We start from the raw sequence: 19,417 nt of genomic DNA on the forward strand, positions 1-19,417 counted from the left end.
GACCTGGGTGTCATGGTACACCAGTCATTGAAAGTAGGCATGCAGGTGCAGCAGGCAGTGAAGAAAGCGAATGGTATGTTAGCTTTCATAGCGAAAGGATTTGACTATAGGAGCAGGGAGGTTCTACTGCAGTTGTACAGGGTCTTGGTGAGACCATACCTGGAGTATTGCGTACAGTTTTGGTCTCCAAATCTGAGGAAGGACATTATTGCCATAGAGGGAGTGCAGAGAAGGTTCACCAGACTGATTCCTGGTATGTCAGGACTGTCTTATGAAGAAAGACTGGATAGACTTGGTTTATACTCTAGAATTTAGGAGATTGAGAGGGGATCTTATAGAAACTTACAAAATTCTTAAGGGGTTGGACAGGCTAGATGCAGGAAGATTGTTCCCGATGTTGGGGAAGTCCAGGACAAGCGGTCACAGCTTAAGGATAAGGGGGAAATCCTTTAAAACCGAGATGAGAAAAACTTTTTTCACACAGAGAGTGGTGAATCTCTGGAACTCTCTGCCACAGAGGGTAGTTGAGGCCAGTTCATTGGCTATATTTAAGAGGGAGTTAGATGTGGCCCTTGTGGCTAAGGGGATCAGAGGGTATGGAGAGAAGGCAGGTACAGGATACTGAGTTGGATGATCAGCCATGATCATATTGAATGGCGGTGCAGGCTCGAAGGACCGAATGGCCTACTCCTGGACCTAATTTCTATGTTTCTCCTGCCTTCGCCCTGCGGCCCCTGGCACCCGCGCTAATCAAGAATCTTTGGGGTGGGAGATTGCAACCTGCACGTGGTCCACCCTGGTTCGACGAATGCAATCAACCTGGCGTGCACAAACAAATAAGATCAAATAGAACAAGTTGTCCTACAACTTCACGCCATACGCAAGAAGAAGAATCAAGAATCTTGTCAATTTCTGCCTTAAATCTATCCATTGACTTGGCAATGAATTCCACACAGCCACCACCCTCTGACTAAATAAATTCCATCTCATATCTAAAGGCATGCCTTTTTATTCTGAGGCTCTGGCCTCTGGCCCCAGACTCCCACCAGTGGAAACATCCTCCTCTTGGTTTCTTGGTCCTCCAAAATATTGCAAATGGAATTCAAACTGGAGGTGGTGGAGGGAGGACTTGAGCCAGAAAGGGTTATTGGGAAGCAAGAGCTACCTTAAATTTAGTTGCATCTGGTTGGGTAACTATGGTAGGGTGGAGATTATTCCATGCTTTAATTGTGCGGGGGAAGAACGAATTGCTGTACACATCTGTCTCCCCACATCCACTCTCTCCACATTTCCCTCCAAGCTGAGTGTTTCGCCGAGTTCTCTGTTCCACAGCTGACCCTCGCTGAAGGACTAAAGTTTCATTATATCAGCTGACTCTCCAGGGATTCCCACCCCCACCCCCACCCCCAACCCCCACCACCACCACCACCACCACCACCACCTGACTCCATGCGGAATATTTTGTGTTGCCGAGGCATGTAGCAAAGTAATAAAGTAACAAAGTAAGTAGCATTGTCTTCGGCCGCCATCGCCTTTGCTGGACTTTCCTACACTTGTCTCTGCAGCGTTTCGGGAAGTGAAATTAACCTGAGATTTGAACGTCTGCCTCCGCGGTGGTTGGTTGGTTGGTGAGGGGGGGGGGGAGGGATGTTTCTGCAAACACGAGAAAGCTGTGAGCCTTGTTCCCGTCCCGGGGTTGTTAGAGTGAGACGTTCCTGTTAAACCTGCTCGGGCGCCACTGCTCCAGTCGATGGGAGCCCTCGGCTTCTGCCAGGCAGGCTCCTACCCTGTGTATGTTCTCTGCTGTCTCCTCGCCGCCTATCTGCTCAACCAGCTTGATCGCTATGTCCTGGCCATCGTGATACAACCGCTGGCGCAGGACTTGGAGTTTGGGGATAGAAGCTGTCTTTCGGCCGGGGGTGCGGAGGGGAGCAAGGTGCAGTGTCGCAACGCCAGCTCCCAAGAGAGGTGAGAAGATTGGGGGGGGGGGGGGGGGGGTTACCAGAGCTGGCAACACGAGTTCCACCTGAAAGCTTCATGCTGCTCCTCTCCAGAGATGCTGCCCGACCCGCTGAGTGTTCCCATCTTCCCTGAGTCAGGGGAGGGGGCGAGATGGAGAATGGGATCAGGGAGAGAATGTGTGTATGTGTGGGGGGGTCAGGACTTGAGGTTGGGGAATATGTTTGAGGAGAAGGGTCTCAACCCAAAACATCACCTATTCCCTTTCTCAAGATGCTGCCTGACCCGCTGAGTTACTCCAGCATTTTGTGTCTATTTACGGTTTAGACCTGCACCTGCAGTTCCTTCCTACACATTAGCAACATTTGCCATGACTGGGACACGAGGGAGGGGCGAGGAGTGGCCTCAGAGGAACGGTGGTTGAGTATTGGTTCAAGACTGAGATTGGGTTGACATTCATTGTACCATGAATAAGATTGGGAATAAACTGGGTTTTATTGGAGAGGCTCAAGTGACGATTCAACCTTGGGGCGAGACAGTGGCGCGGCTGCTAGAGCTGCTGCCTCACAGCGCCAGAGGCCCAGGTTCAATCCTGACCTCTGGTTCTGTCTGTATGTGTGGAGTATGCACGCTCCCCCTGTGACCTCATGGATTTCCTCCCCCCCCCCCCCCACATCGCAAAGACGTGCGGGTTGGTTGGTGAATTGGCCTCCGGGTGTGTAGAGAGTGGATGTGTCAGTGGAATAACATAGAACTAGTATGAACGGGTGATCGATGGTGGGCCGAAGGGCCTGTATCTTTCCACGCTGTATCTTTCAACCAACCAACCAAAACTCCCAGTGTCGGAAGCGAGAGAACACGATGAGAGAATAAGGTTTCAGCGACAAGGGGCGTTCTGGACGCTTTGGAAAGGCCGGAGAGGATGAATGTCAAGCGTGGAGCTTTTGTCTGAGGTGTCTGAGCAGGAGTGGGGTCAGATCACGGTGGCCTGGTTCTGTGGTGGGCTGGGCTAGGCAAGGGGCAGGAGGACTGTCAAGAATAGCAATTATTGCTATTAAGGGGAGTGCAGCGTAGGTTTACAAGGTTAATTCCCGGGTTGGCGGGACTGTCATATGCTGAGAGAATGGAGCAGCTGGGCTTGTACACTCTGGAGTTTAGAAGGATGAGGGGTGTTCTCATTGAAACATATAAGATTATTAAGGGTTTGGACACGCTAGAGGCAGGAAACGTGTTCCCGATGTTGGGGGAGTCCAGAACCAGGGGCCACAGTTTAAGAATAAGGAGTAAGCCATTTAGAACAGAGACGAGGAAACATTTTTTCTCACAGAGAGTGGCGAGTCTGTGGAATTCTCTGCCTCACAGGGCGGTGGAGGCAGGTTCTCTGGATACTTTCAAGAGAGAACTAGATTGGGCTCTTAAAGATAGCGGAGTCAGGGGATATGGGGAGCAGGCAGGAACGGGGTACTGATTGGGGATGATCAGCCATGATCACATTGAATGGCGGTGCTGGCTCGAAGGGCCGAATGGCCTACTCCCGCACCTATTGTCTATTGTCTATTGACTGGGGCAGCAACTTTAAACCAGGCCAAGGTTTGTGGAAACAGGAAGATAATTTTCACGGGGGGGATTTTCAACCAAATTAAATGGAACTAGGAAGTACCCCTTGTGGTTTTTCATGTCGAGAAAATGGCAGGTGGTGGAGGATGAAACGCCGGGAAATTGAAATGACAGTGAGCGTGAAGAGAGGGATAGAAATAACGTCATTTTACAAATATGATCAGAAAATGCTGAAATATGCTGCAGAAGGGTGTTATAGGTTAAGGGGAGGAGAATGGGGTGAAGGGAAAAACAGATCAACTGTGATGGAATGGCAGTGCAGACTCGATGGTCCACGTGGCCTAAATCTGCTCCTTTGACATGGTCATGTAAATCACACAGCAGTATGCAAATTGACTTCTCTAATTTCAGGCAGTCCTTACTTTCTCCTTCCCTTCTCAGCTCTCCCTCAGCCCTCTGACTCCACCTCTTCCTTTCTTCTTCCCCCACCCTCACATCAGTCTGACGAAGGGTTTCGGCCTGAAACGTTGCCTATTTCCTTCGCTCCATAGATGCTGCCTCACCCGCTGAGTTTCTCCAGCATTTTTATCTACCTACTCTCCAATTGATGGTCTTTTACTAGAACTCATTTTGTGCAAAAAAAACATACAAGCAGTCCCAATGATTTTATGCACAGCTCGGCGATGAATGATTGGGGGCAGGGGTGGTTGGGGGGGTTGGAACTACTGGCTGGAGCAACAAGTGGAACATGCCCTTTCACTGTCCAAGTTGGGCTATGTAAGAGGTCTCGATCTAACCACTGGTCAGAAGGGTTGGAAGCGCAGTGCTCTCTGGATTGAGTCATTCACTTGGGTTTGAACTTGCAGCCACCTTACACTGAAGCGAGGTTGCTACCACCGAGCCTAATCGCTAGTGGGTGGATAACACAAAGTAACTCAGTGGCTCAGGCAGCATCTGTGGAGGGAATGGAGAGGCCCTTCCACAGATGGTACACAAAATTGCTGGGGAAACTCAGCGGGTGCAGCAGCATCTATGGAGCGAAGGAAATAGGCGACGTTTCGGGCCGAAACCCTTCTTCAGACTCCCCTTCCACAGATGCTGCCTGACCTGTTGAGATACTCCAGCACTTTGTCCTCCAGGCAAGATTCCAGCATGTGCTGTTCCTTGTGTCTCCAGGTAATGTTCTTGATTTTGTTACAAGACCCACACGACATCGGGGCAGAATTAGGCCATTCGGCCCATCGAGTCTGCTCTGCCATTCGAACACAGCTGATCTATTTTTCCCCTTTTCCGGGTCCGTGCCGACCAGCGATCCCCGTACACTAGCACCATCCTACACACTAGGGACAATTTTACCCAAGCCAATTAACCTACAAACATGTATGTTTTTGGAGTGTGGGAGAAAACCAGAGCATCCGGAGAAACCCAGAGGGTCACAGGGAGAATGTACAAACTCCGTACAGACAGCACCCGTAGTCGGGATCGAACCTGGGTTTCTGGCGCTGTGAGGCAGTAACTCCACCGTGACGCCCATCTTCCTCATCTCCACTCGACAACTAATGTTGCAGTCAGTAAGTTCCTCCTATTTAGTTTTAGTTTCTCTTCTATTTTTGTATTTCCTCAGTTTCCCCTGCTATAAACTGATACGAAATACACTTTGTGTAACTCTACCGTTAATGTACTATTGAAACACACTGGCATGAGATTGAGGAGTGGTTAATGGAGTGGTCCCAGGGTAATCTCTGAGTTGGGAGGCTGTGACCAGCTGAGTGTTGGTCTCAGTAGAGAATTCTACTCCTATTCCCCATGACCTTATGATGCGGCCTAACCCGCTGAGTTACTCCAGCACTTTGTGTCTTTTTTTGGCCTATCCAAAAATCAATGTAGAAACATATTCCCTGTTGGCTCCCTTATTATTTGCAAGTTTATATAGCAGGTATTCCTTGAAGACCAGCTAGGAGACTGAACTTAGACTTAGACTTAGACTTAGATCCTTTATTTGTCATTCAGACCTTTCGGTCTGAACGAAATGTCGTTGCCTGCAGCCATACATATAATAATAAACAACAAAACACACAATAAACACAAATTAACATCTACCTTTACATCCAACATTAACAATAAGGTTTCGGCCCGAAACGACCTATTTCCTTCGCTCCATAGATGCTGCTGCACCCGCTGAGTTTCTCCAGCATTTTTGTGTACCTTAACATCCACCACAGTGAGTTCACCAGACACCTCCTCACTGTGATGGAGGCAAAAATCTTAGGGTTTTTGTCTCTTCCCTCCTCCTTCTCCCTCTGCGCTGAGGCGATATGTTGTTACCCCACCGGGCGATGTTAAGTCAGTCCCGCGGCTCAACCGAGCTCCGCGAACGAGCCGGTTCAAGCTCCGCGGCCCGGGGTGGTCGAAGCTGCCGCCCTCCAGTCCAATGCACAGGATAATGGCAGATAAAATTGACCACAGGTACATCCTGTACAATCTGTGACTGTTGGATAACGGATGAAGGCGAAAGATGAGAAGGGGTTTGAATAGTCACTGACCGACCATTCGTGGGAGAGTGTCGGGGAGTGGTTGCAACATCATCTAAAATGAGTGAAAGAGGAAGAGACCCACACAATGGCTGTAAGCTCTGTGCTTTTTACAGTTTTTTAAATAACCAAAGCTATTGTTCCTTCCCAGCTGTCTCTCCTTCCACAGCGAGAACCAGACACAATATTGTCAATGGAACTACGATGGGACTGGATGGGAGTATCAAATCATGGCTGGTCCTGTCTTCGTCCTTGTCTACACCTTGACAGGTGAGTGCTTATTTGAGCAGTGTTGTCTAACGCACCAAGCACATCGCTGTGAGCAAGTGAAGCTTGGAGCACACGTTTGATGTTCGTCTGGATCTGTATCAGTTGGGAACCATTGACCTGCTGACTCTAAGGGACATGGCATCAGATGACCAGTACTGGTGCGATGCTGTTTAACCATATAACCATATAACAATTACAGCACGGAAACAGGCCATCTCGACCCTACAAGTCCGTGCCGAACAATTATTTTCCCTTAGTCCCACCTGCCTGCACTCATACCATAACCCTCCATTCCCTTCTCATCCATATGCCTATCCAATTTATTTTTAAATGATACCAACGAACCTGCCTCCACCACTTCCACTGGAAGCTCATTCCACACCGCTACCACTCTCTGAGTAAAGAAGTTCCCCCTCATGTTACCCCTAAACTTCTGTCCCTTAATTCTGAAGTCATGTCCTCTTGTTTTAAGAAGGAACTGCAGATGCTGGTAAATCGAAGGTAGACAAAAGTGCTGGAGAAACTCAGCGGGTGCAGGCAGCATCTATGGAGTGAAGGAAATAGGCAACGTTTCGGCACGAAACGTTGCCTATTTCCTTCGCTCCATAGATGCTGCCTCACCCGCTGAGTTTCTCCAGCATTTTTGTCTACCTGGTGCGATCCTGCTCCAGGTAAGGGAGGCGACAGGTGGGAAGCCACCTGGTTTGATGCAGGTGTGCGGTGGGCTGTAAGTTGGCACAGGTGTAGTGGGCTGGTGTAGGTATAGTTGTTAGTACAGGTGTGGTGTTTGGTGTGTAGCTACAGTGGCTCGTAGAGGTGCTGTGGGCTGGTGGAGGTACCGTGGTTGGTACAGGTGTGGGCTGTTGTAGGTACAATGACCGATACAGGTGGTGTGTGTGCTAGTGTAGATACAGTAGGTCGGTACAGGTGGTGTGGGCTGGCGTAGCATAAGTGTGGTGGGTTGGTGCAGGTGTGGCGTGCTGTTGTAGGTACAATAGTTGGTACAGGTGTGGGCTGGTGCAGCTGCAATGAGTTGGTACAGGTGTGGTAGATTGGTGTAGGTACAGTAATTGGTACATGTGCAGTGGGCTGATGTAGATACAGGTATGGTATGCTTGTGTAGGTACCATGGTCGGTACAGGTGTGGTGGGCAGGTAAGGGTATATTGGTACAGGTGCGGAGGCCAGGTGCAGATGCAATGGGTCGGTGTAGGAATAGTGGGTGTTACAAATACAATGCATAGTTCTACAGGAGGGGAGGAGTCAACGAATAAAAGCCCAACAATTGTGTCCTCCAGATCCCATAGAGATGGAAGTCAATTTTGGATCAGGCTATGTCCACATGGAATAGGGACTTACCTCTGAGTCCAATGCGCGATGTTACTTTGCTAGGCACAAAATGCTGGAGTAACTCAGCGGGACAAGGAATGGGTGACGTTTCGGGTCGAAACCTTTCTTCAGAGAAGGTTCTTGATCCGAAACGTCAGCCATTACACTTCTCCAGAGTTGCATCCTGTCCCACTGAGTTAAGGGCCTGTCCCACGAGCATGTGACTCCATGCGGCAAGCGCTACCTAACGTGGTCGCTTGAGCCGTACGGCCTCGCGGGTCCGGTCCCACTTAGATCGCCGGAGCCGTATGGAGTTGTGCGGAGCTGGTCCCGACATCGCGCAGGGCTCCGAAAAACTGACCGTGTTCAAAAATTCCGCGCGGCAACGGCCTGCCGGCCCGCAGCCGCCTCGACACCGTACGTCACGCACGAACTTCCCGCGGACTTCGCTCGCACTTCACATCACTCACTCGACCTCCGTGCGGCCCCCGCTTCTGGTTAGGTCGTGCTTGCCGCATGGAGTCGTATGCTGGTGGGACCGGCCCTTTACTGCGGCATTTTGTGTCTGTCTTTGGCATAAACCAGCACCTGCGGTTGCATCCTACAGATGTTACACAGCCTCTATGTTTGAGTGGTGTGTGTCGCAGTGTTTTGAGTCAGAGGTTTTCCAACATTGAGATCATTCCCCCCCCCCCCCCCCCCCCCCCCCCCCCCCGGCATCTGATGACAACACTTTAATACCAGATTCCGGCGTTTTCTTGTCGCAGGGATTGTCGTCGGGTTTATGGCGGATTCTGTGAATCGGAAGAATTTCCTGTCGGCCAGTGTCTTCCTCTGGAGCCTGATGACGTTCCTGATGGGCTTTGCCAAGCGATACTGGCACCTGGTACTGCTGCGCTTTGGGCAAGGGATCAGGTGATGCCAGCACACTCCGTTTACAGTTTAGTTTAGAGATACAGCGCGGAAACAGGCCCTTCGGCCCACCCAGTCCGCACCGACCAGCGACCCTCACACACTATCCCACACAAACTAGGGCCAATCTTACATTCACACCAAGTCAATTGACCTACAAACCTGAAGTCTGAAGAAGGGTCTCAATAGACAATAGGTGCAGGAGTAGGCCATTCGGCCCTTCGAGCCAGCACCGCCATCCAATGTGATCATGGCTGATCATCCCCAATCAGTACCCCGTTCTTGCCTTCTCCCCATATCCCCCGACTCCACTATCTTTAAGAGCCCTATCTAGCTCTCTCTTGAAAGTATCCAGAGAACCGGCCTCCACCGCCCTCTGAGGCAGAGAATTCCACAGACTCGCCACTCTCTATGAGAAAAAGTGTTTCCTCGTCTCCCTTCTAAATGGCTTACCCCTTTTTCTTAAACTGTGGCCCCTGGTTCTGGACTCCCCCAACATCGGGAACATGTTTCCTGCCTCCAGTGGGTCCAAACCCTTAATAATCTTATATGTTGCAATAAGATACCCTCTCATCCTTCTAAACTCCAGAGTATACAAGCCCAGCCGCTCCATTCTCTCAGCATATGACAGTCCCGCCATCCCGGGAATTAACCTTGTAAACCTACCCTGCACTCCCTCAATAGCCAGAATGTCCTTCCTCAGATTAGGGGTCAAAACTGCACACAATACTCCAGGTGTGGTCTCACTTTGGCATTGTACAACTGCAGAAGGACCTCTTTGCTCCTATACTCAAGTCCTCTTGTTATAAAGGCCGACATGCCATTCACTTTCTTCACTGCCTGCTGTACCTACGTCTTGACCTGAAACGTCACCCATTCCTTCTCTCCAGAGATGCTGCCGGTCCCGCTGAGTTACTCCAGCAATTTGTGTCTATCTTTGGTTTAAACCAGCATCTGCAGTTCCTTCCTTAACCTACAAACCTGTGTGACTTTGGAGTGTGGGAGGAAACCGAAGATCTCGGGGGGGGGGGGGGGGGGGACCCAGGCCGATCACGGGGAGAACGTGCAAACTCCATACAAACAGCACCCATAGTCGGGATGGAACCATGTCTGGAGGGTCAGGGGAAGCCTGGGCCACTAATATTGAAGGTCCATGAAAGGTTACAATGGGATAAACGAGAACTTATTCCAATCGGCTGAAGGGCCTGTCGTCAAACAACAAGGTGATGGTGATTCAAGATGATTCAATGGTGTACAAGGTGACGGACACAAGAGTTGAGGAGGGTGGGATTGCCTTTCATGTATTTATGACCCAGGTGCATCAATTGACCAGATGGGAAGCAGATTATGTGGCAACTTGCAGGAGGGAAGTTAGGAAGCTCTGGGTCTAGGACATTGGAGTAGGTCCTGAAGGACATTCTTGCTATTGAGGGAGTACAGCGTAGGTTCACCAGGTTAACTTCCCTGGATGGCGGCACTGACATATGATGCAAAAATGGGTCGACTGGGCTTGTATTCGCTGGAATTTAGCAGGATGAGAGGGAATCTTATAGAAACATATAAAATTCTTGCAGGATTGGACAGGGTAGATGCAGGAAAAATGTTCCCGATGTTGGGGGAGTCCAGAACCAGGGGTCACAGTTTAAGAATAAGTGGTGGGCCATTTAGGACTGAGATGAGGAAAAACTTTTTCAACCAGAGAGTTGTGAATCTGTGGAATTCTCTACCACAGAAGGCAGTGGAGGCCAATTAACTTGATGTTTTCAAGAGAGAGATAGATTTAGCTATTGGGGCATGGGAATCAAGGGATATGGGGAGAAAATCCAGAACGGGGTACTGATTTTGGATGATCAGCCATGATCATATTGAATGTGTTTAAGAAGGAACTGCAGATGCTGGAAAATCGAAGGTACACAAAAGTGCTGGAGAAACTCAGCGGGTGCAGCAGCATCTATGGAGTGAAGGAAATAGGCAACGTTTCGGGCCGAAACCCCCCTTGAATGGCGGTGCTGGCTCAAATGGTCTACTCCTGCACCTATTTTTCTATATTTCGATGTCTCATTGGCAGCTTCTAGAAGTGAAGGCACAGGCTCAATGTATTGAAAGGCTTTTTCTATTCTGGCTGATTCCCTAAAACCATGAATGTTTCCTATGTTGCGATGCTTTGTTTTCAACGCCTGGTGTCCCCTGTTTCTCAGTGAGGCGGGATGCACGCCGTTTGCCATCAGTCTGATCGTGGACTACTTCCCCAAGGTGACTCGAGGCTCGGCCATTGGCTTCTACAACTGGGGCATCTACGCTGGCTACAGCCTCTCCTACGCTATTGGCAACTACGTTACCAGAGCCAACATCCTGGGGCAGGTACGGTTCTTCACCTGTCCTGGCATTCCTGTACCCGCCGACTCTAGCTAAACCTTGCCCTTCGTGGCCGCACACTGGCGCAGCTGGTAGAGTTGCTGCTTCACTGCGTCAATCCTGACCTCCGTGCTGTCTGTACGGAGGTTGCATATAACCATATAATAACCATATAACAATTACAGCACGGAAACAGGCCATCTCGGCCCTACAAGTCCGTGCCGAACAATTATTTTCCCCTAGTCCCATCTACCTGCACTCAGACCATAACCCTCCATTCCTTTCCCATCCATATACCTATCCAATTTATTTTTAAATGATACCATCGAACCTGCCTCCACCACTTCCACTGGAAGCTCATTCCACACAGCTACCACTCTCTGAGTAAAGAAGTCCCCCCTCATGTTACCCCTAAATTTCTGTCCCTTAATTCTGAAGTCATGTCCTCTTGTTTGAATCTTCCCTACTCTCAATGGGTAAAGCTTGTCCACATCAACTCTGTCTATCCCTCTCATCATTTTAAAGACCTCTATCAAGTCCCCCCTTAACCTTCTGCGCTCCAGAGAATAAAGACCTAACTTATTCATGTTCTCCCTGTGCCCATGTGGGTTTGGTCCAGGTGCTCTTGCTTACTATTCAAGAATCTGACCATCTCCGCTTTAAAAATACCCAATGACTTGGCCTCCACAGCCATCTGTGGCAATGAATTCCACAGATTCACCAGCCCCTGACTGAAGAAACTCCTCCTCACCTTCTCACTAATGATACGGCAATAACCACTTTCTGATCACGACTAGCTCCATACAATTCGATGACCAAAACGGGCCCTTCAGCCCATTGAGTTGATGCTGACCATCAACCAACTTTTCATGCTGAATGTGCATTAATCCAGCCAGCTGGTCCACTAGTCCGAGCCACGGATGATATGAGGTGCTTTGGACAGAATTGACAGGGAGGGTTATAGATCATTACACGTGGGAATTGCCATCGGGGAGAGAAGGAGGAGTTCTTGTTTTGCTGTTCGTGACCTTAAAGGGTTTATAAGTTGTCGGCGCAGAGTGAGGCCATCCGGCTCAACAAGTCTACTCCGCCATTCAATCATGGCTGACCCACCTTTCCCTCACGACCCCGCTCACCTGCCTCCTCCCCATAACCCCTGACACCCGTACTAATCAAGAATGTGTCAACCTATTCCTTAAACATACCCATCGTCTTGGGGTCCACTGCCGCCTGGGTTAATCTGAGCAGGTTTGTGGCGGGGGGGGGGGGGGGGGGGTGGGGTGGGTGCACGTGTGTGACCCTGTGCTTGTTTCAGGGCTGGCGATGGGCGTTCTTCCTCAGCGCTCTCCCCGGGTTTGTCGTGAGCGCCGTCCTGCTGCTGACGGTCCGGGAGGCTGCGACCAGGAGGGGCAGCGCCAGCGCCCGTGGTCTCGGCCTCCGGCACAAGCTGGTGCAGGGTCTGCGGCCCTTCCTCAGGCCCTCACTCCTGCTCTTCTCCTTCGCTGGCTCTGTCAGGAATGCTGGTAAGTGAGTGGGAGAGAGAGAGAGAGAGAGATACAGAGAGACAATCCAGAGCCAAGAGAGGTGGGCAGTTATGGCGCAGTGGTAGAGTTGCTGCCTTACAGCACCAGAGACCCGGGTTCAATCCTGACCACGGGAGCTGTCTGTACGGAGTTCTCCCTGTGACCACGTGGGTTTTCTCCAGGTGCTCTGGTTTCCTCCCACACTCCGAAGACGTACAGGCTTGTTGGTTAATTGGTTTTGGTAAATTGTCAAATTGTCCTTTGTGTGTGTCGGTTACTGGGCAGGGGGTGATCCCTGGTCATCTATAATAATCCCACGTATGGCCCATATCCTTCTAAACTTTTCCTATCCCTGTACCTGTCCAAATGCCCTTTAAATGTTGTGATAGTACCTGCCTGCCTCAACTACCTCCTCTGGCAGCTCGTTCCATTCGCCCACCACCCATTGTGTGAAACGAGAGAAAGATGTGTGGTCAGTAGATGTTTTGTGTTGCTACATCTCACCGGGGGGGGGGGGGGGGGGGAATGGTGTTGGTGTTGAGATATTGTTTTCCCATTTCCAGCAGGGTATGTCTGGGCCTACAACACCCAAGTATATTTCAACCTGTACTTCAGCGGCGTGGACGTGGGCCGCTGGTTGTCATGGATACCGCTAGTGGGGGGCTGCATTGGAGCAGTTGCTGGAGGGCTTATTGCGGATCAATTGGTCAAGAGAAGAGGCTTGTACGCCCGCGTGTGGGTCTTGGTCTTCAGTCAGGTAAGCCTTGACTCACACTGGCCGCTATCTCTCACACTCTCCTTTGGACCGACTACTAATAATAATAATAATAATAATATATTTTATTGTCATTACACATAAGTGCAATGAGATTTAGGTATGCAGCTTCCATCCGATTTCATAACTTAAGTAACTACTAAAAATTAGATTTAGATACCCCGAGAACATGGTTTGTAAAATATCATTACAACAGTAAAATAGTCAAAATACACTAAAGCGCAGATGTGTTTGTGCGATGTGACCATCCGAGGGAGACCGTCCGTGAGGGGGGGGGGAGGGGGGGGGGGGGCACTCAGCAGGGCCGGTTCAGAGCCGCTATAACTCTGGGAAAGAAGCTGTTCCTGAGTCTGGAGGTGCGGGCTTAGAAGGCCTTGTAACGTCTGCCGGTAGGAAGTAGTTCGGACAATCCATTACAAGGGTGTGAGGGGAAAGGTTCCACTGAGGGGATGTCAAAGCCTGTGTGGTTTGGCAGATTCACTGGCACCATGGCCACTGCACTGACTTCTTAAAATAATCTAAAATAATTTATTCAATTACGATACAAAATAACATTTACAAACGAAAACTGTGGTAACGCACCCACCCCCATAATGCAAAATTAACTCATTATCTAAGACGTTCATTTTCAAATAACTGTATTACAATCCTTATGGAGGAAGATTGTTCCCGATGTTGGGGAAGTCCAGAACAAGGGGTCGCAGTTTAAGGATAAGGGGGAAATCTTTTAGGACCGAGATGCGGAAAACATTTTTCACACAGAGAGTGGTGAATCTGTGGAACTCTCTGCCACAGAAGGCAGTTGAGGCCACAGTTCATTGGCTATATTTAAGAGGGAGTTAGATGTGGCCCTTGTGGCTAAAGGGATCAGGGGGCATGGAGAGAAGGCAGGTACAGGATACTGAGTTGGATGATCAGCCATGATCATATTGAATGGCGGTGCAGGCTCGAAGGGCCGAATGGTCTACTCCTGCACCTATCTTCTATGGTTCTATGCTGGAGAAACTCAGCGGGTGAGGCAGCATCTATGGAGCGAAGGAAACAGGCAACATTTCGGGCCGAAACTCTTGGGTTTCGGCCCGAAACGTTGCCTATTTCCTTCGCTCCATAGATGCTGCCGCACCCGCTGAGTTTCTCTAGCAATTTTGTCTATCTAATGCCCCCCCCCCCCCCCCCGCGGTGCCCAGCGGTCCCAAACAGTCCTTCTCTAAAACCTTGGAAAAGAGGCAGACAGCTGGTTCGGGCAGAGCCCTCTCCCGCCTGGCGCCGTGACTGGCGGATGGCCAGCTTGGCCAGGCCCAGGAGCGACCCAATCAGGATTACGTATAGGGGTGTCCAAAGGTGAGGATGGTGGGTGTGAAGGGCAGCCAGAAGGCAAGGAGAGGCCCCGTTAGATATTGGGACGCCACTGCACTGTTAGAGTGGGGCAGTACTGAGGGAGATATCGAAGATAGACATAAAATGCTGGAGTAACTCAGCGGGACAGGCAGCATCTCTGGAGAGAAGGAATGGGTGACGTCTGAAAAAGTCTCTCAACCCGAAACGTCACCCATTCCTTCTCACCAGAGACGCTGACTGTCCCGCTGAGTTACTCCAGCATTTTGCGTCTGGCTTTGAAGGGTCTCGACCATGAAACGTCACCTATTCCTTCTCTCCTGAGACGCTGCCTGTCCCGCTGAGTTACTCCAGCATTGTGTGTCTTATCTTCAACTTCTGGTGGTTGTTGGTTGAAGTCTCCTGTGGCCAGTGGAATACTGTACAGTCAGAGGGATGTTTGAACACATGCTATCTGGCTTTTGATTGCAATCATCTGATCAGACTGCCGTCTCGGGGAGGTTGCAAGATGGTTGCCGCGCTAACCCTCTGCCGCAACGCTTCGGAGACGTGCGTTGAGGGGACACCTTCAGTGACGGAAGTCCTTTGTAGGTGGGGAGAGCCCAGGGTCCATTGCCAGCCTGTTCTGGTCTCAACACTACCCATGGTTTGCCCCAGTGCAGGTGTGATTATCCACACCGTCACAGTGGACAGCTACCCTCTCTCTCTCTCTCTCTCTCTCGTTCTCTCTCTCCTACAGGTAGCAGCAGCTCCTTTCGTTGCCGGGGCACTCTGGCTGAAACCGCCATATTCCTTCATCTCTTTAATCCCGGCCAATATAATTGGTGAGTTTGTTCAAGAAGGAACTGCAGATGCTGGAGAATCGAAGGTAGACAAAATTGCTGGAGAAACTCAGCGGGTGCGGCAGCATCTATGGAGCGAAGGAAATAGGCAACGTTTCGGGCCGAAACCCTTGGGTAGTGTGTGGGTAGCGCGGGACGGGCGCATGGAGTGGCGTGGAGGAGTGTGGACTTCGTCCTGCATGAAACCTTCGCCCGCCACCGGCCTGTGGCGTAACTGACGGCCAAAGTGGGACAGGCCCAAGACCCTGGCGCGGCGCGGCGCAACGTCTCCCCTCCAGCAGAAGCAGGCAAACGATCGCCAAGCTCGGCCTGGGGCTCACGGCCGTTGCGGTTCCAGATCCGCCCCCACTCCTACTCCCAGAGCGGGGCCAAGACGATCGGAGATAGACACTAAATGCTGGAGTAACTCAGCGGAACCGGCGAGAAGCAATGGGTGACGTTTCTGGTCGAGACCTTTCTTCCGACAGAAGAAGAGTCTCGACCCGAAACATCATCCATTCCTTCTCTCCAGAGATGCTGCCGGTCCCGCTGAGTTACTCCAGCATTTTGTGTCTAACTTCAAATGACGTCACACGCTCCAGACGGCTGTGCGGACGCATGATGACATGAGCGACCGTCACACCTCAGACACTACCGACCGGCCTGTTGCGTAAACGACGGCCAAGTGGGACAGGCCCTCACTGTACATGGATTCCGTGTGCATACGGGGAGGTTCAACACTGTTTATAGTTTCAGTTTTAGAGACACAGTGTGGCAATATATGCTCATCGGCCCACCCAGTCCGCACCCGCCACCGATCACTCGTACACTAGTTCTATGTTATTCTACACACGAGTGACAATTTACAAGAAGCCAGTGAACCTACAAACCTGCGCTGGAGTCTGTGGAGTGTAGGTGGAAACCGGAGCACCCGGAGAAAACCCACCCAAAGGTCACAGAGGAGAACGTACAGACTGCATACAGACAGCGCCTGTAGTCAGGGTTGTACCCAGGTCTCTGGCGCTGTAATGCCCCTGTGTCCCACTTAGGAAACCTGAACGGAAACCTCTGGAGACTTTGCGCTCCACCCAAGGTTTCTGTGCGGTTCCCGGAGGTTGCAGGTGGTTGCCGGAGGTTGCAGGTAGTGGAAGCAGGTAGGGAGACTGACAAAAACCTCCGGGAACCGCACGGAAACCTTGGGTGGGGCGAAAAGTCTCCAGAGATTTCCGTTCAGGTTTCCAAAGTGGGACAGGGGCTTAAGGCAGCAACTCTACCGCTGCGCCACTGTGCTGGAGAGAGCCTGCGTACAATAAGGAAGGTGGGCGTGCGGAGCGTTTGTGCTCCCACGAGGATGTGGGGGGGTTGTGTGTCCGGTGAAGGGATCTCCGTGAGCTGCGAGTCTCTGCTGATGTTTCTCTTGGTTTGACCTTTACCCTTTCTCTTTGCCCCCCCCCCCCCGCAGGTGAGATGGGCATCGGGGTGGCGCTGACGATCGTGGTGGAGCTGGTCGCGCCCGCAGTTCGCACTCCCGTCGTGGCCATCTACATCTTCATCATATCCAACATCGGTGGCAACGCCCCTCTCCTGGTCACCCCCCTCACCCGCCGCTGGAGCCTGCGCCTTGCCTTGCTCGTCCTGTGTCCCGGCATGTTCGTGGCCGGTACGTCCAACACCCACCCCGTGGCACACGCACCCCGTAATGACAACACACGGGGAAGGCCAAACCTCACGTGACTGACTGTAGCAAATCCATTATGGCCACAACATTGTATCCATTCCTCCTCTATCTCCTGTATCAAGCCTCTGGCTGGATGGCGGGACTGTCATATGCTGAGAGAATGGAGCAGCTGGGCTTGTACACTATGGAGTTTAGAAGGATGAGAGGTTTTCTTATTGAAACATATAAGATTGCTAAGGGCTTGGACACGCTAGAGGCAGGAAACATGTTCCCGATGTTGGGGGGAGTCCAGAACCAGGGGCCACACACAGTTTAAGAATAAGGAGTAAGCCATTTATAACGGAGATGAGGAAACACTTTTTCTCACAGAGAGTGGTGAGTTTGTGGAATTCTCTGCCTCAGAGGGCGGTGGAGGCCGGTTCTCTGGATGCTTTCAGGAGAGAGCTAGATAGGGCTCTTAAAAATAGCGGAGTCAGGGGATATGGGGAGAAGGCAGGAACGGGTTACTGACTGGGGATGATCAGCCATGATCACATTGAATGGCGGTGCTGGCTCGAAGGGCCAAATGGCCTACTCCTGCACCTATTGTCTATTGTCTCTCCATCTTAGTCTCCTTTTTTTTGTGGGGGGTGGGAGATTGCAACCTTCACGTGGTTCACCCTGTTTCAACGAATGCAATCAACCTGCCGTGCACAAACAGAAGATCAAACAGAACAAGTTGTCTTACAACTTTAGGCTGTGCACGCCATACGCAAGAAGAAGAAGAAGTCTCCTTTTGCCTTCTCTAACCCCATTTCATCCTTCCCCCCTTCCCCTTTGCCTCTCCCCTTACCCCTCTAAACTAAACTGTGTTACCACACTGTCTTGTCTTGCAGGATCCCTGCTCTTCCTCCTTTCACTGGTGCTAATGCGCTGGGACCAGAAGCTGGTTTGTGAGGAGGAATCGCAGCCACTACTGGGGTTTGAGAGCTTTGACCTGGACCAGAGGTCACCAAGCGAACTGGAACTTTACGAAGACTTCTGATGTTTTCCGTGAGGCCGTGGCTGCAGGGGAGGGTGGCTGGGCAGGATGGTAGGAGGTGGCCAATTGCACAATGGGTTCAGTCTGAGGAGCGGCAGTGCAGAAAAAGGCCCTTCGGCCCATCATGGAGATGTCAGTTCTGCCCAGAAATAATATTGCTCTCTGTGCAGCTGATAACTTAAAAATTCCGCAGCAAACTCCTCCTTACGCCCTCTGTGGGAGATACAAATGTTGGACGAGGTCAACATCCCTCCAGCATTTCAGGTCTTTGTTTGCACCTGCTGCTCGCTCTCGTGTTTTTTAGTTTTAGTTTTTGCTTGGAGAACCAACACGGAAAAAGCTCTTCGGCCCACCGTGTCCACTCCCACCAGCGATCCCCGCATGCTAACACTTTCCCACACACAAACACACTAGGGAAAATTTACAATTATACCAAGCCAATTGGCCTACAAACCCGTACGTCTTTAGGGGTGTGGGAGGAAACCAGAACTCCCAGAGAAAACCCACGCAGGTCACAGGGAGAACGTACAAAGTCAGTACAGATGGCACCGATAGTTAGGATCGAACCTGGGTCTCTGGCGCTGTAAGGCAGCAGCTGTGCCAATCTCACTATTCCCTCCCAACTCCCAGCTTTCCCCATGGCGGAGTGTTGCAGCGGTTAGTGCTGCTGCCTGACGAGCTCCGGGCACCCAGAGAGGAAGCGGGGCCGGGCCGACCAGCAGACAATAGGAGCAGGAGTCGGCCATTCGGCCATTCGAGCCAGCACCGCCATTCACTGTGAACATGGCTGATCACCGCACACCAACACAATCCTACACACACTAGGGACACTACCGAAGCCAATTAACCTACAAACCTGGACGTCTTTGGAATGTGGGAGGAAGCCGGAGCACCCGGAGAAAACCCACGCTGGTCACGGGGAGAGCATACAAACTAAGCGCAGACAGCACCCGTAGTCAGGATCGAACCCGGGTCTCCGGCACTGTAAGGCAGCAACTCTACTGCTTCCTTCTGCTTATGCTTAAAACGGTGCCTGACGTAACTCACGCTATGGTTTCAATTGTTTATTTATTATTAGGTATACCAAGGTACAGCAAAATGCTTTTTTATTTTTTGCATACAGCTCAGCAAGACTACCACCACACAATAGCACAATCCCCTAGTTCGTACTGAATGTACAGAGCAGCACACTGAGTCCATATACAAGAGCCGCCATTTCGGCACCGTTTTACACTGTAGTTCCCTCACGATGACTCCAAAGACTTCAAGGTCAGTGAGAGACCTGAATAAAGTGGATGTGGAGAGGATGTTTCAACTAGTGGGAGAGTTTAGAACCAGAGGCCATAGCCTCA

At 51.0% G+C, this 19,417-nt stretch overlaps 1 protein-coding gene across 1 annotated transcript; it reads left to right on the plus strand.

The window, feature by feature from the left end:
• The first annotated feature begins 1,674 nt into the window (after nt 1-1,674).
• On the plus strand, nt 1,675-18,449 carry LOC116990963 (probable galactarate transporter). The gene is made up of 9 exons (XM_033049165.1): nt 1,675-1,968; nt 6,199-6,317; nt 8,413-8,560; nt 10,756-10,918; nt 12,228-12,435; nt 12,999-13,192; nt 15,285-15,369; nt 16,829-17,026; nt 17,920-18,449. The coding sequence occupies exons 1-9, from the start codon at nt 1,751-1,753 to the stop codon at nt 18,066-18,068; spliced, it is 1,482 nt and encodes a 493-aa protein (XP_032905056.1). The 5' UTR covers nt 1,675-1,750; the 3' UTR covers nt 18,069-18,449.
• Nucleotides 18,450-19,417: the final 968 nt, after the last annotated feature.

The sequence above is a fragment of the Amblyraja radiata genome, chromosome 32 (assembly GCF_010909765.2).
Source record: "Amblyraja radiata isolate CabotCenter1 chromosome 32, sAmbRad1.1.pri, whole genome shotgun sequence".
Taxonomy (NCBI): Eukaryota; Metazoa; Chordata; class Chondrichthyes; order Rajiformes; family Rajidae; genus Amblyraja; species Amblyraja radiata.